Raw genomic sequence first — 15,533 nt, forward strand, 5'->3', positions numbered from 1 at the left:
TTGAACTTGCCGATTAGTGCCATGAAATGTGAGTTAAACTTATTCAGTTTCTTTTTACATGTCTGATTTTTATTCACTGAAATACCAAACACTGGCTGTACTTCTTTAATTCAAAGTCTTTTCAGTGTTGCAAGTGCAAATGTACATGTAGTATGATCAAAAACAGAATTTTATGATTAGTGCTGTTGGGATTGTGGCAAAAAAATTGATCATTCCACTGTTTTAAATACAATTATAAATGTCATTTTATTCAATGTCTCATCTGAAGCATTATGCTGAAGTATTTATATATTGGGACATTAAGATAACAATGTCGGACTCTCTTTGGCATGAAATTAGAAAATTTTTTTTAATTTTATTAGAATCCGTTAACAGGTAGAACATTTTGCCAGGCAATATAATATAATACTTTTGAGGAGTTACATTCAATACCAATGATCGGTAGTCAACCGTAATGTCTGCAAACAGGGAACACTATTGTATTTATAAAAATGTGATATATTGTATGCTCTAGAAATTTGTTGAGTGGAAATTCAGTTGAGATGGCTGCTTGCGGGGGCGGCACAGTGGTGTAGTGGTTAGCGCTGCCGCCTCACAGCAAGAAGGTCCTGGGTTCGAGCCCCGTGGCTGGCGAGGGCCTTTCTGTGCGGAGTTTGCATGTTCTCCCCGTGTCCGCGTGGGTTTCCTCCGGGTGCTCCGGTTTCCCCCACAGTCCAAAGACATGCAGGTTAGGTTAACTGGTGACTCTAAATTGAGCGTAGGTGTGAATGTGAGTGTGAATGGTTGTCTGTGTCTATGTGTCAGCCCTGTGATGACCTGGCGACTTGTCCAGGGTGTACCCCGCCTTTCACCCGTAGTCAGCTGGGATAGGCTCCAGCTTGCCTGCAACCCTGTAGAAGGATAAAGCGGCTAGAGATAATGAGATGAGATGAATGAGATGGCTGCTTGCGATTTGTTTTATTCAATTCACACAAAACAGTTCTTTTTAATAATTAAAATTTTAAACATATTGGTGTGTATATATATACCTCTTAATAATGGAAATGCGCATAAATTAATGTTACTGAAAATCATTCCAAAATACTGAAAAATGTTTTCAAGAATACTGAAATTCAAAATTTGGAGTAGGCATCTCTGTTATAAAGAGACGTAACGCTGCTTTCAGTCACGTCATATTTGTAACGTAGTTGAGTCACGCATGCAGAATAAACGGCTAGCGATTTCAAAACTGAATCTCGGTGAGCGGTGACTGAATGCTCTGCGTTGCTCATTTCTTGAATACCTCGGTGACTCGTTTGTGTTTCAGCCGTTTTTGATTCCATTTTAATTTCCAGTTAAACTTTTTTTTTTGTCGTTTTGTTTGTTTTTTTGCAACGTTGAAAGCCGGTGCCTTGGAAAGAAAGTTAGTAATTGCCCACGGGCGTTACGGGAAAATGCTGCCCACCAAGGAACCAATCAGAACACGTGATTTTTATGCCTCCGCCACCGTAAGGTGCAGGAGGCATTATGTTTTCGGGTTGCCCGTCTGTCCGTGCGTGCGTGCGTCCGTCCCGAAACCTTGTGAACGCCATGTCTCAAAGGCTAATGAAAGGAATTTCACCAAACGTTCACCATTCGTGCGCTTTGGGATAAACATGAACTGATTAGATTTTGAGATCAAAAGGTCTAAGGTCAAGGTCGCTGTGAGGTCAAATGTCTGTCCGAAAACCTTGTGAACACAGTATCTCCAGGGCTAATACAAGTAATTTCACCAGGTCAAGATTACTGTGAGGTCAAATGTCCATCCCCAAATCACAACTTAATAAGGTGTGTGGTCTACCGGGCGGAGGCGTCCCCATCGACGCCGTTAGCGTCGAGTTCTGTCTAGTTGCCAGAAGTAGCTCGTGCTGTATAATAATTAAATAATATTGGCTGGCTTTGTTTCATAGTCGATCGGATATATTCCGTTCAGCTACTCGTCTTCGACTCATTCAATATCATGCTGGCTGAATGGAATATATCTGATAGACCATGAAAAAAAGCAAGCCAAGATTATTATTATTATTATTATACATACACACTTCATATCAGCATTCTCAAAGGCCGACGCGAGCTTACCTGCGACTCAGTGCTGTTAGTGCGGCAGTCCAGTTAGCTTCCAGCCAGTGTAGCAGTAGTGAAGACCAACACTAGCTTACACATGACTCAGTGCTGTTAGCGCGACAGTCCAGTTAGCTTCCATCCGATGCAGCAATAGCGTTAGCGAAGGCCAACACTAGCTTACCCATGACTCGGTGCTGTTAGCGCGGCAGTCCAGCTATCTTCCATCCGACGCAGCAATAGCATTAGCGAAGGCCAACACTAGCTTTCCCGTGACTCGGTGCTGTTAGTGCGGCAGTCCAGTTAGCTTCTAGCCGGCATAACAATAGCGTTAGCGAAGGTGGACACTAGCTTACCTGCGACTCGGTGCTGTTAGTGTGGCAGTCCAGTTAGCTTTCAGTCGGCGTAGCAATAGCGTTAGCAAAGACAGACGCTAGCTTACCTGCGACTCGGTGCTGTTAGTGCAGCAGTCCAGTTAGCTTCCAGCTGGCATAGCAATAGCATTAGCGAAGGCCAATGCTAGCTTACCCATGACTTGGTGCTGTTAGCGCGGCAGTCCAGTTAGCTTCCAGCCGGTGTAGCAATAGCATTAGTGAAGGCTAACGCTAGCTTACCCATGACTCGGTGCTGTTAGCGCGGCAGTCCAGTTAGCTTCCAGCCGGCGTAGTAATAGCATTGGCGAAGACCAACACTAGCTTACCCGCAACTCAGTGCTGTTAGTGCGGCAGTCCAGTTACCTTCTAGCCGGCATAGCGTTAGCGAAGGCAGACACTAGCTTACCTGTGACTCGGTGCTGTTAGCGCAGCAGTCCAGTTACCTTCTAGTCGGCGTAGCAATAGCGTTAGCGAAGGTCGACACTAGCTTACCTGCGACTTGGTGCTGTTAGTGCAGCAGTCCAGTTAGCTTCTAGCTTCTGTAGTGCTAGCACAGGCCAATGCTAGCGCAGTCAAGCTGATTATTATTATTATTGTCCTTGTGTAATTTACTTAGTTACTTTTAAAGGAACAGTCCACCGTATTTCCATAATGAAATATGCTCTTATCTGAATTGAGACGAGCTGCTCCGTACCTATCCGAGCTTTGCACGACCTCCCAGTCAGTCAGACGCGCTGTCACTCCTGTTAGCAATGTAGCTAGGCTCAGTATGGCCAATGGTATTTTTTGGGGCTGTAGTTAGATGCGACCAAACTCTTCCGCGTTTTTCCTGTTTACATAGGTTTATATGACCAGTGACATGAAACAAGTTCAGTTACACAAATTGAAACGTAGCGATTTTCTATGCTATGGAAAGTCCGCACTATAATGACAGGCGTACTAACACCTTCTGCGCGCTTCGGCAGTGCATTGATATCTGAGCTCCGTATCAATGCGCTGTCGAAGCGCGCAGAAGGTGTTAGTACGCCTGTCATTATAGTGCGGACTTTCCATAGCATAGAAAATCGCTACGTTTCAATTTGTGTAACTGAACTTGTTTCATATCACTGGTCATATAAACCTATGTAAACAGGAAAAATGCGGAAGAGTTTGGTCGCATCTAACTACAGCCCCAAAAAATACCGTTGGCCATGCTGAGCCTAGCTACATTGCTAACAGGAGTGACAGCACGTCTGACTGCACCTGACTGACTGGGAGGTCGCGCAAAGCTCGGAGAGGTACGGAGCAGCTCGTCTCAATTCCTATAAGAGCATATTTCATTATGGAAGTACGGTGGACTATTCCTTTAAAATCAACATTGACAGCTACGCACAACGGAGCGACCTGGCAGCCAAAATTCTCTCAAAATCTTCCACTTTTAATGAAGCGAACTTGGTGGCCATGTGTGTTTACAAACTGTCACAGTCACTTGCTAGTGCGGACATTTTACATCTCCGCTGTGTCTCTTTTCCAGTTTTTCGATGTCTGTTGGTATGTTTTTCTCTCGTAAATATGCGTGAAGAATATATGATGAAGTTTTGGTAGCCTTTCGGGTGTCCAGCGCGTCTTCGGTTTCAGTTTATTTATTTAGTGCTTAAACCTAGCACTGTATTAGCCTCGTCTTCTCTCTTTCCCGGCCGACAAAGAAATGATTGTGCGCATGCGCAGCAGAAAAGTTTTGTCATTGGATCTTCACATGAGCTCCAACGTGTGACGTCATGTTGTCTTGACAACGTGCAATATTATAACAATATTGCACACTCATTCTCCATTGGGGAGAACGGCGTTATACACGGAGGATAAGCGATATGATGATGATATTGCATGCCATCCATAAACCCACTAGAAGGGAATAGAACACGTGTTTTTATTCCATGGAAAAAGTAGTCTGTGTGTATAATAATTTTATTAAACAATAGACATCGTCACAAAGCAGCTTTACAAAAATTCAGATTTGGGTTTATTTTCATTCACGAGGAAGCCAGAGTCAACAGCGGGAGCAAAAACCTTCCTGAGATGACACGAGGAAGAAAATTTGATCAGATCCAGACTCAGAATTGTCTGTGTGGCACCACATAGTGAGATTATAAATCCTTCTCTTGTCCATCTGTGTGCTATAACGGCACAGTATGAAGTGTGTTGAAAGGATGTTCAGTAAGAGTATGTTGTGATTTCAGAGTCCTGGGACGAGAAAAGGAACATCTTTATGATTACAGCAGTATCTCTTGGGTACAAGTTTACATATCCAGGTGTGAGCTCGTCTGCTGAATGCTGGGAAATTCCCAGATGTTTCCATATCTCACGTTACATGGTGCTTGTTACAGTAAAATGACATGTCCCTGAAGAGTGGTGTGAATTGGTGAACCTTTAAGCCAGTATCTCACTGGGCTGCGACAAATTGCGAACGTCATTCGCGAGAGAGTTTCAAAAGCGTCTTGAAACGTTCGCGGGGCTTCTCAATTTCCTCTCATGAGTCGCAAAGTGTCGCTCCTTCGTCGCTGAAATTTTGAACATGTTCAAAAAATTCGTGCGACAAAATTTCTCTCAAAATAGCCGCAAATGCGTCGCCGGTGTCGCAAAGCCGTCGCGAACCCTTTTCAAGTCAGTTCCCATGAGGCTTCCTCTACTTCCCTGCCCGCCGAGGGAAAGCCGGGCTGCGACAGCCTGCGACTAGTTGCAGGGATGAGAATTTTCCGCGGATCCGCGGAATTCCAAATTTTTCCCACTGAAAATGTCATTTTTGTGAAACGTGTAAATCCGTTGAGAATTTTTTTTGGGGGGGGGTAGGGGCCGGCGCGAGGCGAGGCTTGTGGTGGCACAAGCAGGCAGGACCGACCGCCCGCCAGCATCTTTCGGCAACGCTCATCGCAAAATTAGTTGCAGCTGTGATAACGGAAATCGTCATTGCTTTCTTCAATATTTATGCTAACGACAACTCGCGATGAGTTCCGGCAACACACACCTTCACACACACACACACACACCTCTCTCGCAAGCGCACAGCGCATAGGCAGCAATCTGCCGGCAACGTTCAAACATCTTGGCTGACCTGTCGCTGTGAGTTGCGCTTCATTTCCATTACTGTTTTCTGTATGGGTATTACTGGTTTTCAAGCATTTCATACTCCACCGTTTGCCATAGTTTCTAACGAGAGCAGCATTTGTTCCGAGTGCAGGGAAAGGCCTACCGGCATTCTAGTAACATTTGTTTGGCTCCACTCGTATGTAAAACGCATCACACATTTCTAAGCATTTTCATCTCGCATCTGTTAAGCATTGTCTGTGGTCTAGGAAACACACGTACAAACCGGTTATTTCTAACGTCAAGTTTATTTAGTTCTAGCATTTTTATAACACAAAATAGTTTTTAGTAACTCATCACGCGAACTCCACATACTTCCTGTTTGTTGCGAGAAACCGAGGGACTGTACCATTGGCTTGTTATGGAGGGGTTTCGCGGGTGTTTGGTAGAACGGACTATTTTAACGGGGGTGTTTTACTGGTGTTGGGGAAACATGTATTTTACTATGCACTGAAGGGTTTTTGGTTAATGAAAATTATTTTGGATGTTTGTATATTTTGTGTTTTTGTTTCTTTAAATTGTTGTTTTGTATTTAGGATGTCATTATTTAGTTGATTGATTAATTTTGCAATTTGGGCTCACCTGTGGGTGGGGCTGCGGGTATGGAAGCTCTGCAGTAGCTCCAGAGCCTCAGTTGTGGTTGGAACGTCTTGTTTGAAGGTGCTGTGGTTTGGCTGACTAATAGTTTTGTTTAGGGTCCTTTTTGATTTAGTCTGGCAAACTTGAAGCATCTTTATTTTTTTCTTATTTTGTTTGTATAGTTTTCTTTTTGCCAATTTGAACCTTTGGTTGGCGCACTGTAAATATTTGCATTATTTTAAGAAAAGTTTTGAAAATAGAAAAAATAAAAATATATATTTTTGGAGGAAGAAGTTTTCCGGCTGTCTGTCTGCTCCACTGCCGTCCATCCTTGCAACAAGTTTATAAACGTTTTAAACCATCATTGAATTTGAAATCATATATATATATATATATATATATATATATATATATATATATATATATATATTAGTGCTGTCAAAAATGTCGCGTTATTAACGCGTTAACTTGACTCAATTTTAACGGCGATAATTTTTTTTATCGCAAGATTAACGCTCTGTGACATGATGTAGGTTTTTCATAAGCTTTTGAAACTGCCAGGAACTTGGAACAGAGACTTTGCTTAGAAAAACGATAGCAGCTAGGTTGTAATGCCACGCCCCGCACAGCCAGAGTCCTCTGCCCTCCCCCGAAGAGCCACGGTGTTTGGCTTAGGTTTCGTTTTCCCATCGGCGGCTCCAGCCCGACTTTGCAGTGGCTGTGACAAGACGTGTTATGCTCTGCAATAAAAAAAAAACATTGGTACAACCAGTGTTCGAACTATGCCGATATTTTCGGGAGGTCCCTTTTTTTCCCTTAGGAGGGGGGGTGCTTGCGCTTGTCTCAGAGCGCGGCTCTCCATCGCGCGCTCACTTTGGATATGCAAATGCTTCCCGTTACACACGATTGCTATGTCAATAAACATTTTGCCAATATTTTAGAGACCCCCCCAACATTTCCCAAATCATGTTTTCAAGGGATCTCATGTCTGTTTCAGGGGATCTCGGATCCCCCGTGTACCCCCGTAGTTCGAACGGTGAGCAAGCCCATTCACTTTTTTATGCTGATAAGAGAATTACAATGGTTTTTCATGTGACAAAAATGTGCGATTAAATTGTGATTAATCACGAGTTAACTATGACAGTCGCGACATTAATCGCGATTAAATATTTTAATCGCTTGACAGCACTAATAAATATATATGTATGTATGTATGTATGTATGTATGTATGTAAGTGGGAAAGGGGGATTGTGAATTGGGCAGATGCCCCCTAGACCGGCCAGGCATTTCAGAGTTTTTTTTAAAATGTCCCATTCTCATCCCTGTAGTTGGAGACACAACAATTGCGGTAAAATACGCGAATATCAATTCAGTGTGATTCCAGTTGAAAATTGTCGCTAATTCGCATATTTTATCGCAATTGTTGCGTCTCCAACTAGTCGCGGGCTGTCGCAGCCCAGTGAGATACTAGCCTTCGAGTTCAACAGCTGTCATGTAACTTGAGAAGTGAATGATTTGACGTACTATCAGGCAGCTAAGAACGACTTCAGTAACCGAAAAGGTTTTTGCCCTCCATCATAAACTTGACCTGGTATATCCTTTGGTCACGTGACCCCTGGTTTTATACAGGGGGCTGTTTATGTTTACCAAAATTTGTTTGCATAGAAATGTAATAGATTTTTTTCTCCCCCCCATTACTGCAGTGTCTACACCATCGTGGCTTGAACCCAGATGTACCACTTCCCCCTATGGAGATGTGGCTTAAGCAGATGCTGGATCGGCCCCAGGCCATCTCTGCCCGCTGCCAGGCACCTCTCCAGGAGATGAAGAAACTCTTCACTCTGAAGGTGGTGGTGCAAAAGAAGGGCCAGAAGACCAGTGCGGATGTGTTTGGGAATAGGTAAAAAAACAAACCCTCTGGTCAGCAGGAAAGGAGGGAGGTCTGGGGGACCGCGGGACACGAGCTGCATTGCTAAGCACTTATAGCATACAATCAATAACAATGATTCCACTCTGTAGCTCCTCGTTAGTCTAAGACTAAATTTAATTTATCACCAAGGAACATTTACCTGGTTTTCCAAAAGGAAAGCCAAGCGAACATGGAAAATTCTCGCGTTGTCATGTACGCCTTTATGTGAAATCACCTTATGTGTGGATTTTTGTTTTTTGTGGCTCTCTACTGCTTTAAAGGTTGTACCCAGGCTTGTCATACTCAAGTCCAGGACTCGTGCCCTAATTTTAAGGACTCGGTCACATGACTCGACATGAGCACTGATGACTCGGACTCGCGCATTAACTGCATTCAGACTCGTAAATTGGACACGAGGACTCGGATTTTTTTCTTGATTTTTTTTTGTAACATGCCGTAATAATTTGGCATAAGATTATCTCATCTCATCTCGTTATCTCTAGCCGCTTTATCCTGTTCTACAGGGTCGCAGGCAAGCTGGAGCCTATCCCAGCTGACTACGGGCGAAAGGCGGGGTACATCCTGGACAAGTCGCCAGGTCATCACAGGGCTGACACATAGACACAGACAACCATTCACACTCACATTCACACCTACGGTCAATTTATGGCCCTTTTCCACTACCCTTTTTCAGCTCGCTTCAGCTCACTTCAGCCCGACACGGCTCGCGTTTCGACTACCAAAAACCAGCACGACTCAGCTCGTTTCAGCCCTGCTTAGCCCCTAAAACTCACACCGTTTTGGAGTGGGGCTGAAGCGAGCCAAGCCGTGCCGAGTGAGGCTGGGGGCGTGAGCAGACACTCCCCTGTGCACTGATTGGTGAGGAGGAGTGTCATCACATGCCCACACACGCCCCGCGAGCACGCTGGGATCTGTAAACACCGCAAACCCGGAAGAAGAATAATTACGAATTGCGAGAATTTCTGAAGCCTTATGCGCCTCGCCTCATCTATACGCTCTTGCCAGTATCTGTTGGCGTTGTCGGTGACAACAAGCCACAGCACCAAGACCAGCAACACTAACAACTCCATGTCCTCCATGTTTATTGTTTACTATTCGGGTCGTGAGACTACCGCTTAAAAGATCACTGAATCAGTGACATACAGAGCATCGTGGACGAGTTCGCGGAGCGCAAGGCTCGTCGTATGCCCTTCAAATAATGCGCGCAGTAGGCTATTGATGTTTTATTATGAGCCATGTACAGTATGTCGCCGAATGTTTTTTTGTTTCTGAGTTACATGTTCGTTTGAAGGACTTAATGTACAAAATAACATAGTTGCACCCCGTAGTGTTGAAATTGGTAAACACAGTGCATTCAGTGAGGTTTGCACCGCCCTCCTTTTATTTCTGACTCTTCCTGTCACCGTTGCAACCTCTGAGCGCTCATTCGTATGCCCTTCAAATAATGTGCGCAGTATAGGCTATTGATGTTTTATTATGAGCCATGTACAGTATCCTAATGTTTTTGTTTCTGAGTTACATGTTCGTTTGAAGGACTTGATGTACTAAATAACATAGTTGCACCCGGTAGTGTTGAAATTGGTAAACACCGCAGTTGCGGACATTTTGTAGCCTAAAATGATGTTATGATAAGCTTTAATAAAGGGCCCGGTCATTTGCCCCGCCCCCGGCCCGGCTCTGACTTGTTCCGCCACTGTCACTGATGTCACTGTTTGCGCTGCTTAACGACATTACGTGACGTCCACCCACTTTCGCTAACTCCACCCAATGTGTCCACCCACTCCCAGCCAGCACGGTTCAGCGCGGTTGTAGTCGAAATGCAACTCCAACAGCCCCGCTCAGCCCGACTCAGCTCGACTCGGCACGGCACGGCTCAGCCGCGTTTGTAGTGGAAAAGCGGCATTAAGTCACCAGTTAACCTAACCTGCATGTCTTTGGACTGTGGGGGAAACCGGAGCACCCGGAGGAAACCCACGCGGACACGGGGAGAACATGCAAACTCTGCACAGAAAGACCCTCGCCGGCCACGGGGCTCGAACCCGGACCTTCTTGCTGTGAGGCGACAGCGCTAACTACTACGCCACCGTGCCGCCCCGCATAAGATTATATCTGGAACGCGCATTAGATAGACTCTCGGATGCACTCCGGACAGCGCGTGAACCAAGCGGACCCTCACGTGCGCCGTAAATGACTCGCACGTGCACAGGATTAAGGCGGAATCAGCACGCCGATATATATAAAAACTGTGAAAACACACTTACTTTGCGAAGTATTGAGTTGCGTTACTGATACATTACCAAGCCTTATTTCCTTGTTTGGGTTCCTGATCCCTGATTTCCTATTTCTTGTCTTTGATTCTGCCGAGTCTACGATAGCTTGTTTGTGCCTCTATCGCCTGTTTTACGATTTTGCCTGCCGTTCCGGATTGTTTGTGTCTTCTTTTGTATTAATAAACACACCTTCTGTACTTCCATCCGTCTTCCAACCATCTCTGACAGAATACTTCACACTCCCTGATAAAGAGAAGCACATTCACCTGTTCACACGTCACGTTCAGGAACAAACTAATGTTAATGGTGCTAAAACAGACACCGTCAAATGGTGCAGATGGAGACTTGTTCTCTGACTCGACTCGGATCAGTAGTGGACTCGATTCGATTTTTTTTTTTTAAATGACTTGGACTTGAATCAGACTTGAACACTCGGGACTCGAGACTGGACTCGGACTCGAGGTTTAGTGACTCGACTACAACACTGATTGTACCCTCCCCCCCAATCTAGCACCGAAGAGCCTGACACGAAGAAATTCAAAATGGATGAAGGGGAGAAGTTCAGCCTCGCAGAGACTTCAGAAGGAAACATTACCTCTGTGAGAAAGTGTCAAATGAGTTCTAGGATTTTAACATTTGATTCTGAACAAAATTGACAGGAGAGCTAATATGGTACCTCCATGTATTTTCTTTGAAGGTCGGTAGCGTGAACCCTGCAGGAAACTTCCGCACTTTAGTTCAAAAGAAGACCATTCCCTTTGACCAAGGTGAGATTTAAACAGATTTTTATTCTTTCCTTCTTTATTTATTTTTGTTATCTCTTTCAACACTTTAAAAATGACTTTAGTTCCCCTTTAACTTGCTTTATTTCTTAATTAACGTGTTATTCAATTACGTTTTCGGTTTTATTAACCTTATATCGTTACTCGTATTGGCATATTATGGTATATTACACTTATCGGCCTTTTCGTTTTTTAGCCGTGTTGAATGTAGTTCGTTTGATCCACGGCAGGCGTCGCTTATAGGCCAATTTATGCTGACAACCCAGTCCTCGCAGACGGCGCCGCAGATAGCGTCTGCGTAGCCCCCCCACCTTTGCAGACGCTCTGCGCGCACCTCCCAAAAATTGTGACCACCGCAGAAGCCTCGCAGACAGCGTCGCAGACAAGAGGGCTCTGATTGGTCCACTCTGCATCCGCTGTACACGCACTTCCGCTTCCCTACTTTCCCGGTCTGGTTTGTTTTCACGACCACCATTTTTAAAAACACGAACGAAGATGGAGCAGCACGAAGAGCGGTTGATCGAGGAAGTGAGGAAGTACGTACATCTATACGACTCCAGTTCTAGTCATTATAAGTAACCGGAGGATAAACACTCCACTAACCACACCCACCAACTACTCCTAGCGACTTCGCGCCCCCTTGCGTTGTGGCGGTGAATAACATCGCGCACGCCTATTACTCCCCGCTCAACGATAAATTACAACTGTCTGCGAAAGCCTTGTCGCAAGAGCATGCAGAGGCCTTATCCGCGCGATCTTCACGAGACTTGTGTGAGACTTCGAAACGTGAAGTGAAGTGTCGTGTCAGCGCCGCCATTTTGAAAACCGTTTACACAGCGGCCAGATCGCCATATCATTCCAATTTAGATTAATTTCGAGATTTGCCAGCTTCATCAGTGACGGAGATTATTCCATACGACTTCAAACCATTGGTGAAATGAAAAAAACAAAAAAACAAACGCTTTCGGACACTAGTCCGTTGCGCTGGTATTTACGTCATTACTGTCGCACAATTAAAACGTGCCAGATCAGTCGGCTGGTGGGTTTTCAAAATAATAAATACATGCGTGTGTTTTTGTGATAAATCCATATTATACTGAGCACATTTCCCACATTAATCAATACAAAGGACCTGCAGCTTTCAGTTCTTTTAAATCAAGGCTGAATCCTTTCTTTCTTCTTTGCCGCTGCCTTTTATTAAATCAAATTTGAGACTTTTAATTTGATTTCTTTCAGCACGACCACAATGCATGTCTGCGATTATTTTTCAACACTAGCACACCCCGATGTGTTTTATTCCCCCTTTTATTGCAGCAGTTTGCCAAGGATTAAAATTTATTTGTTAATTCATTTCAGTTCAATTCAACTTTATCATATGTACTCAAGACAGTACAATGAAATTCTTATTCTTGGAATCCTCCAGCAACATAACCTAAACATGAATAAAGACATGAAAAACAAGGGAAATAATTAAAATTAAAGAATTTAAATTAAAGAACAGCACTCAGGGAGGGTGGAGTGACTTACTCTGTCTCCTTTATCTATCACAAGTGACACTCACCAGTCATGGGAGTCTGAACTCATGCACACAGGAGGTGTGTAGATGGTGCAGTGTGTTACGCTGCTCACTGATGTTGCCTGAGCAGCAGTTTGAAAAGATGCTTTCAGCTGACTTCACATACCTTGGCAGAAGCACCTGATGGCCTTTGCCCTCCCTGGTTGGTAGCCGTTATGTGAAAAGGGAGAGCGGTCTGGTGGGCGGGAATTGGCCATGACTAAATTGTGGAGAAAATATGAAAATTAAAAACAAACAAAAAAAAAAATGTATAGCACATTGTACATTTTGATTATTGGCTTTAGAGCTTTGCAGTAGCCCCCAAGAATAACTACGTCATCACTTGTTTATCGCGATGCATTCTGGGCAGGGCTCGACATTAGCACTTGCCCGATGGCCCGGCGGTGTTTATGTCTTTCGGGCCACTAAATTTGGCCAAACAGTGGCCCGGGCGGGCCAGTACATTTTCGATACAAATTAACAAATGTTATTACTCATATTTTACCCTAGCCTAGTAAACTAGACCCACCCGCCTAGCGGCCAAAAATATTTTTTGCCTAGCGAATGGGTCTAGCCTCGCACCATATAAACAAAAAGACCCCGGGCATCAAATCGTGCCCGCCAGTCACAACGCAAGGTTTTTGTTTGGATTCTTTGGGCGGGCTTTTGCAGGAGTGACGACAAAGCTGCGCGATGCTGGAGAAAGCGCAACAGGAAAGATGGCTACGGCTAGTGCACAGCGCGCGTTTGACTCCGCTTTGGAATCAGTTTTAGAAGAATTAGACTTGGAGTTTTCGTTGAAACATGAGCAGGAAGAGGCTCTCCGCTCATTCCTTTTCAAGAAGGACGTTTTCGCTGTTTTGCCGACCGGCTATGGCAAAAGTCTGATCTACCAGCTGGCTCCGCTCGTAGCCAAAAGGATGGGGCTAGTTTGTGCAGTACGAAGAATTAATAAACAGCTTTGAAACATTACTTTTTGATTGTTTCTTATTTTCCTGTTATTTTAAATTTAAGGGAAATTATTTCACCAAACACCACTAAATAAAAGCTCTCAAAAACAGTTTAAGCAAACCCTTGAAAAACACTTGGAAAAAAATGTGTATGTGGTACAGACTCCAAACTTGTGGTCATTATCTCCAAACTTCTTAATATCTAGAACCTGTTTATTAATTAATACGCATTTGGAAAAATTATTTATTTCAAGGTCTCCCTCACTGCTTTCTGTCGCTCTGACTACGTCACAGTCACTGTTGCGCTGATTGGTCAGAGCGTTGGCCTATACGCACAGAGACAGTTTGAAAGACAGCGGTTTGTTCCTCTTACCCGCTTCGGAAATGTCTACGGATCGAGGCCAGACTAAATATTCACATTTAGTCTGGCTTGCCAGGCTAATTTTACCCAGAATTGTGAAGAAATTGTTCATAAAATGCACCTTTTCGATACGAGGTCCGCCATCTTTGTTTTTGTCATCCTCCGCTCCGCCCCGCGGCAGGAGTGTGTCGTCTTCGTGCATCTTCGGAAATGTTCGGCTTCATTTTGAACTCAGCAGCCAATCAGAGCGCGCGATGTCACGCTCGGTTTACAACTCGCCAAACCGTAAAACAGCATTTCAACACACGTGCTTTAGCTTCAGACGGTGTAAAGTCGTTCAGACTTTGTATATTAATATCAAAATTTCAGGATACACTGCCAAGAAATATGGCTACACGTGTATCAACTTTTAGTGATTCAAGAATTAAGTATAAATGTTGGTTGCTATGACTGAAATAGAAGAACAGATAAAATAATGTGGTAAATTAGATCTGATCCCATATATTATATTATTCAAATATCCAAAGATGATGAAATCTATCAAAATAGCCAAACTAGGTTTACATTAGTTCATTACAACAGAAATAATAACTATTCTGACCCTCTCTGGTACAACCAGACCATGCTAAACCCAGTATACCCCCAGTTGCTAGGGTATCTGCTGTTGCCATGGCAACGGTTTATGCAAAAGAGCTGAATTTGCAAAAATTTACTACTAGTTCCCCCAAGGGCATATCCTGAAAATTTGGTGTTTATATCTTATTAAAAAAAAAAAAATTCACCCCTTTTTGGCTCACCTGAGCATACCTGTTAATTAGCTAATTAACAGGTAATTAGGGTTATAAATCACCCCCGAGCAGGTAAGGCTTTGCAAAAATCTCACTAGATTATTCCCCAAAGTCCACCCTTTCAGGAAATGTATGGTTTGTCAGTGATTCTCATGATATTTTATTAATTAAGAAATAAAACTTCTTCATGGGCAATAAAAATGCCCATTTAAATCCAGCATGATAAGGGTTAGTATGCCACCCTCACCTTTCATCCAGACTTGGGACTGGCCTGTGTGTGTCTTGTGGCTATTATATAAAGGTGTATGTAAAAAGTTCATTGTACCTCTATTTCTATTAGAATATCTACAGTGGTGAGAATTCAATATCTACAATGTTGAGAATATATGAGCCAAAGTTGAAACCATGACAAAAAAGGAAAATATGGGGGCGTCGTGGCTCAGGTGGCTAAGGTGCCATACCATAAATCCGGGGACCCGGGTTCGATTCCGACCCGAGATCATTTCCCGATCCCTCCCCGTCTCTCTCCCGCTCATTTCCTGTCCTGTCTCTACACTGTCCTATCCAATAAAGGTGAAAAAAAGCCCCCCAAAAAAATATCTTTAAAAAAAAAAAAAGGAAAATATGTCTACGTCACACAGGATGGGTTACAGGCAAAGCTTATTCTATAAACAAGTTAGTTGCATGGTGAGGCAAAACTTAGCTTATTCTAAAACTTATACAAACAATTGTTAATGTAAAACA

General features: G+C 43.8%; 1 protein-coding gene across 1 annotated transcript in view; it reads left to right on the forward strand.

Annotated features, from left to right (window-relative positions):
- The window catches only part of xrcc5 (X-ray repair complementing defective repair in Chinese hamster cells 5), a 94,814-nt gene that overhangs the window by 61,785 nt on the left and 17,496 nt on the right, over positions 1-15,533 (forward strand). The window contains exons 14-16 of the mRNA XM_060930334.1: positions 7,857-8,053; positions 10,865-10,952; positions 11,051-11,120. Coding sequence (XP_060786317.1) covers positions 7,857-8,053; positions 10,865-10,952; positions 11,051-11,120 — 355 coding nt within the window. The remainder of the gene's footprint in view (positions 1-7,856; positions 8,054-10,864; positions 10,953-11,050; positions 11,121-15,533) is intronic.

This window comes from Neoarius graeffei, chromosome 9 (assembly GCF_027579695.1).
Source record: "Neoarius graeffei isolate fNeoGra1 chromosome 9, fNeoGra1.pri, whole genome shotgun sequence".
Taxonomy (NCBI): Eukaryota; Metazoa; Chordata; class Actinopteri; order Siluriformes; family Ariidae; genus Neoarius; species Neoarius graeffei.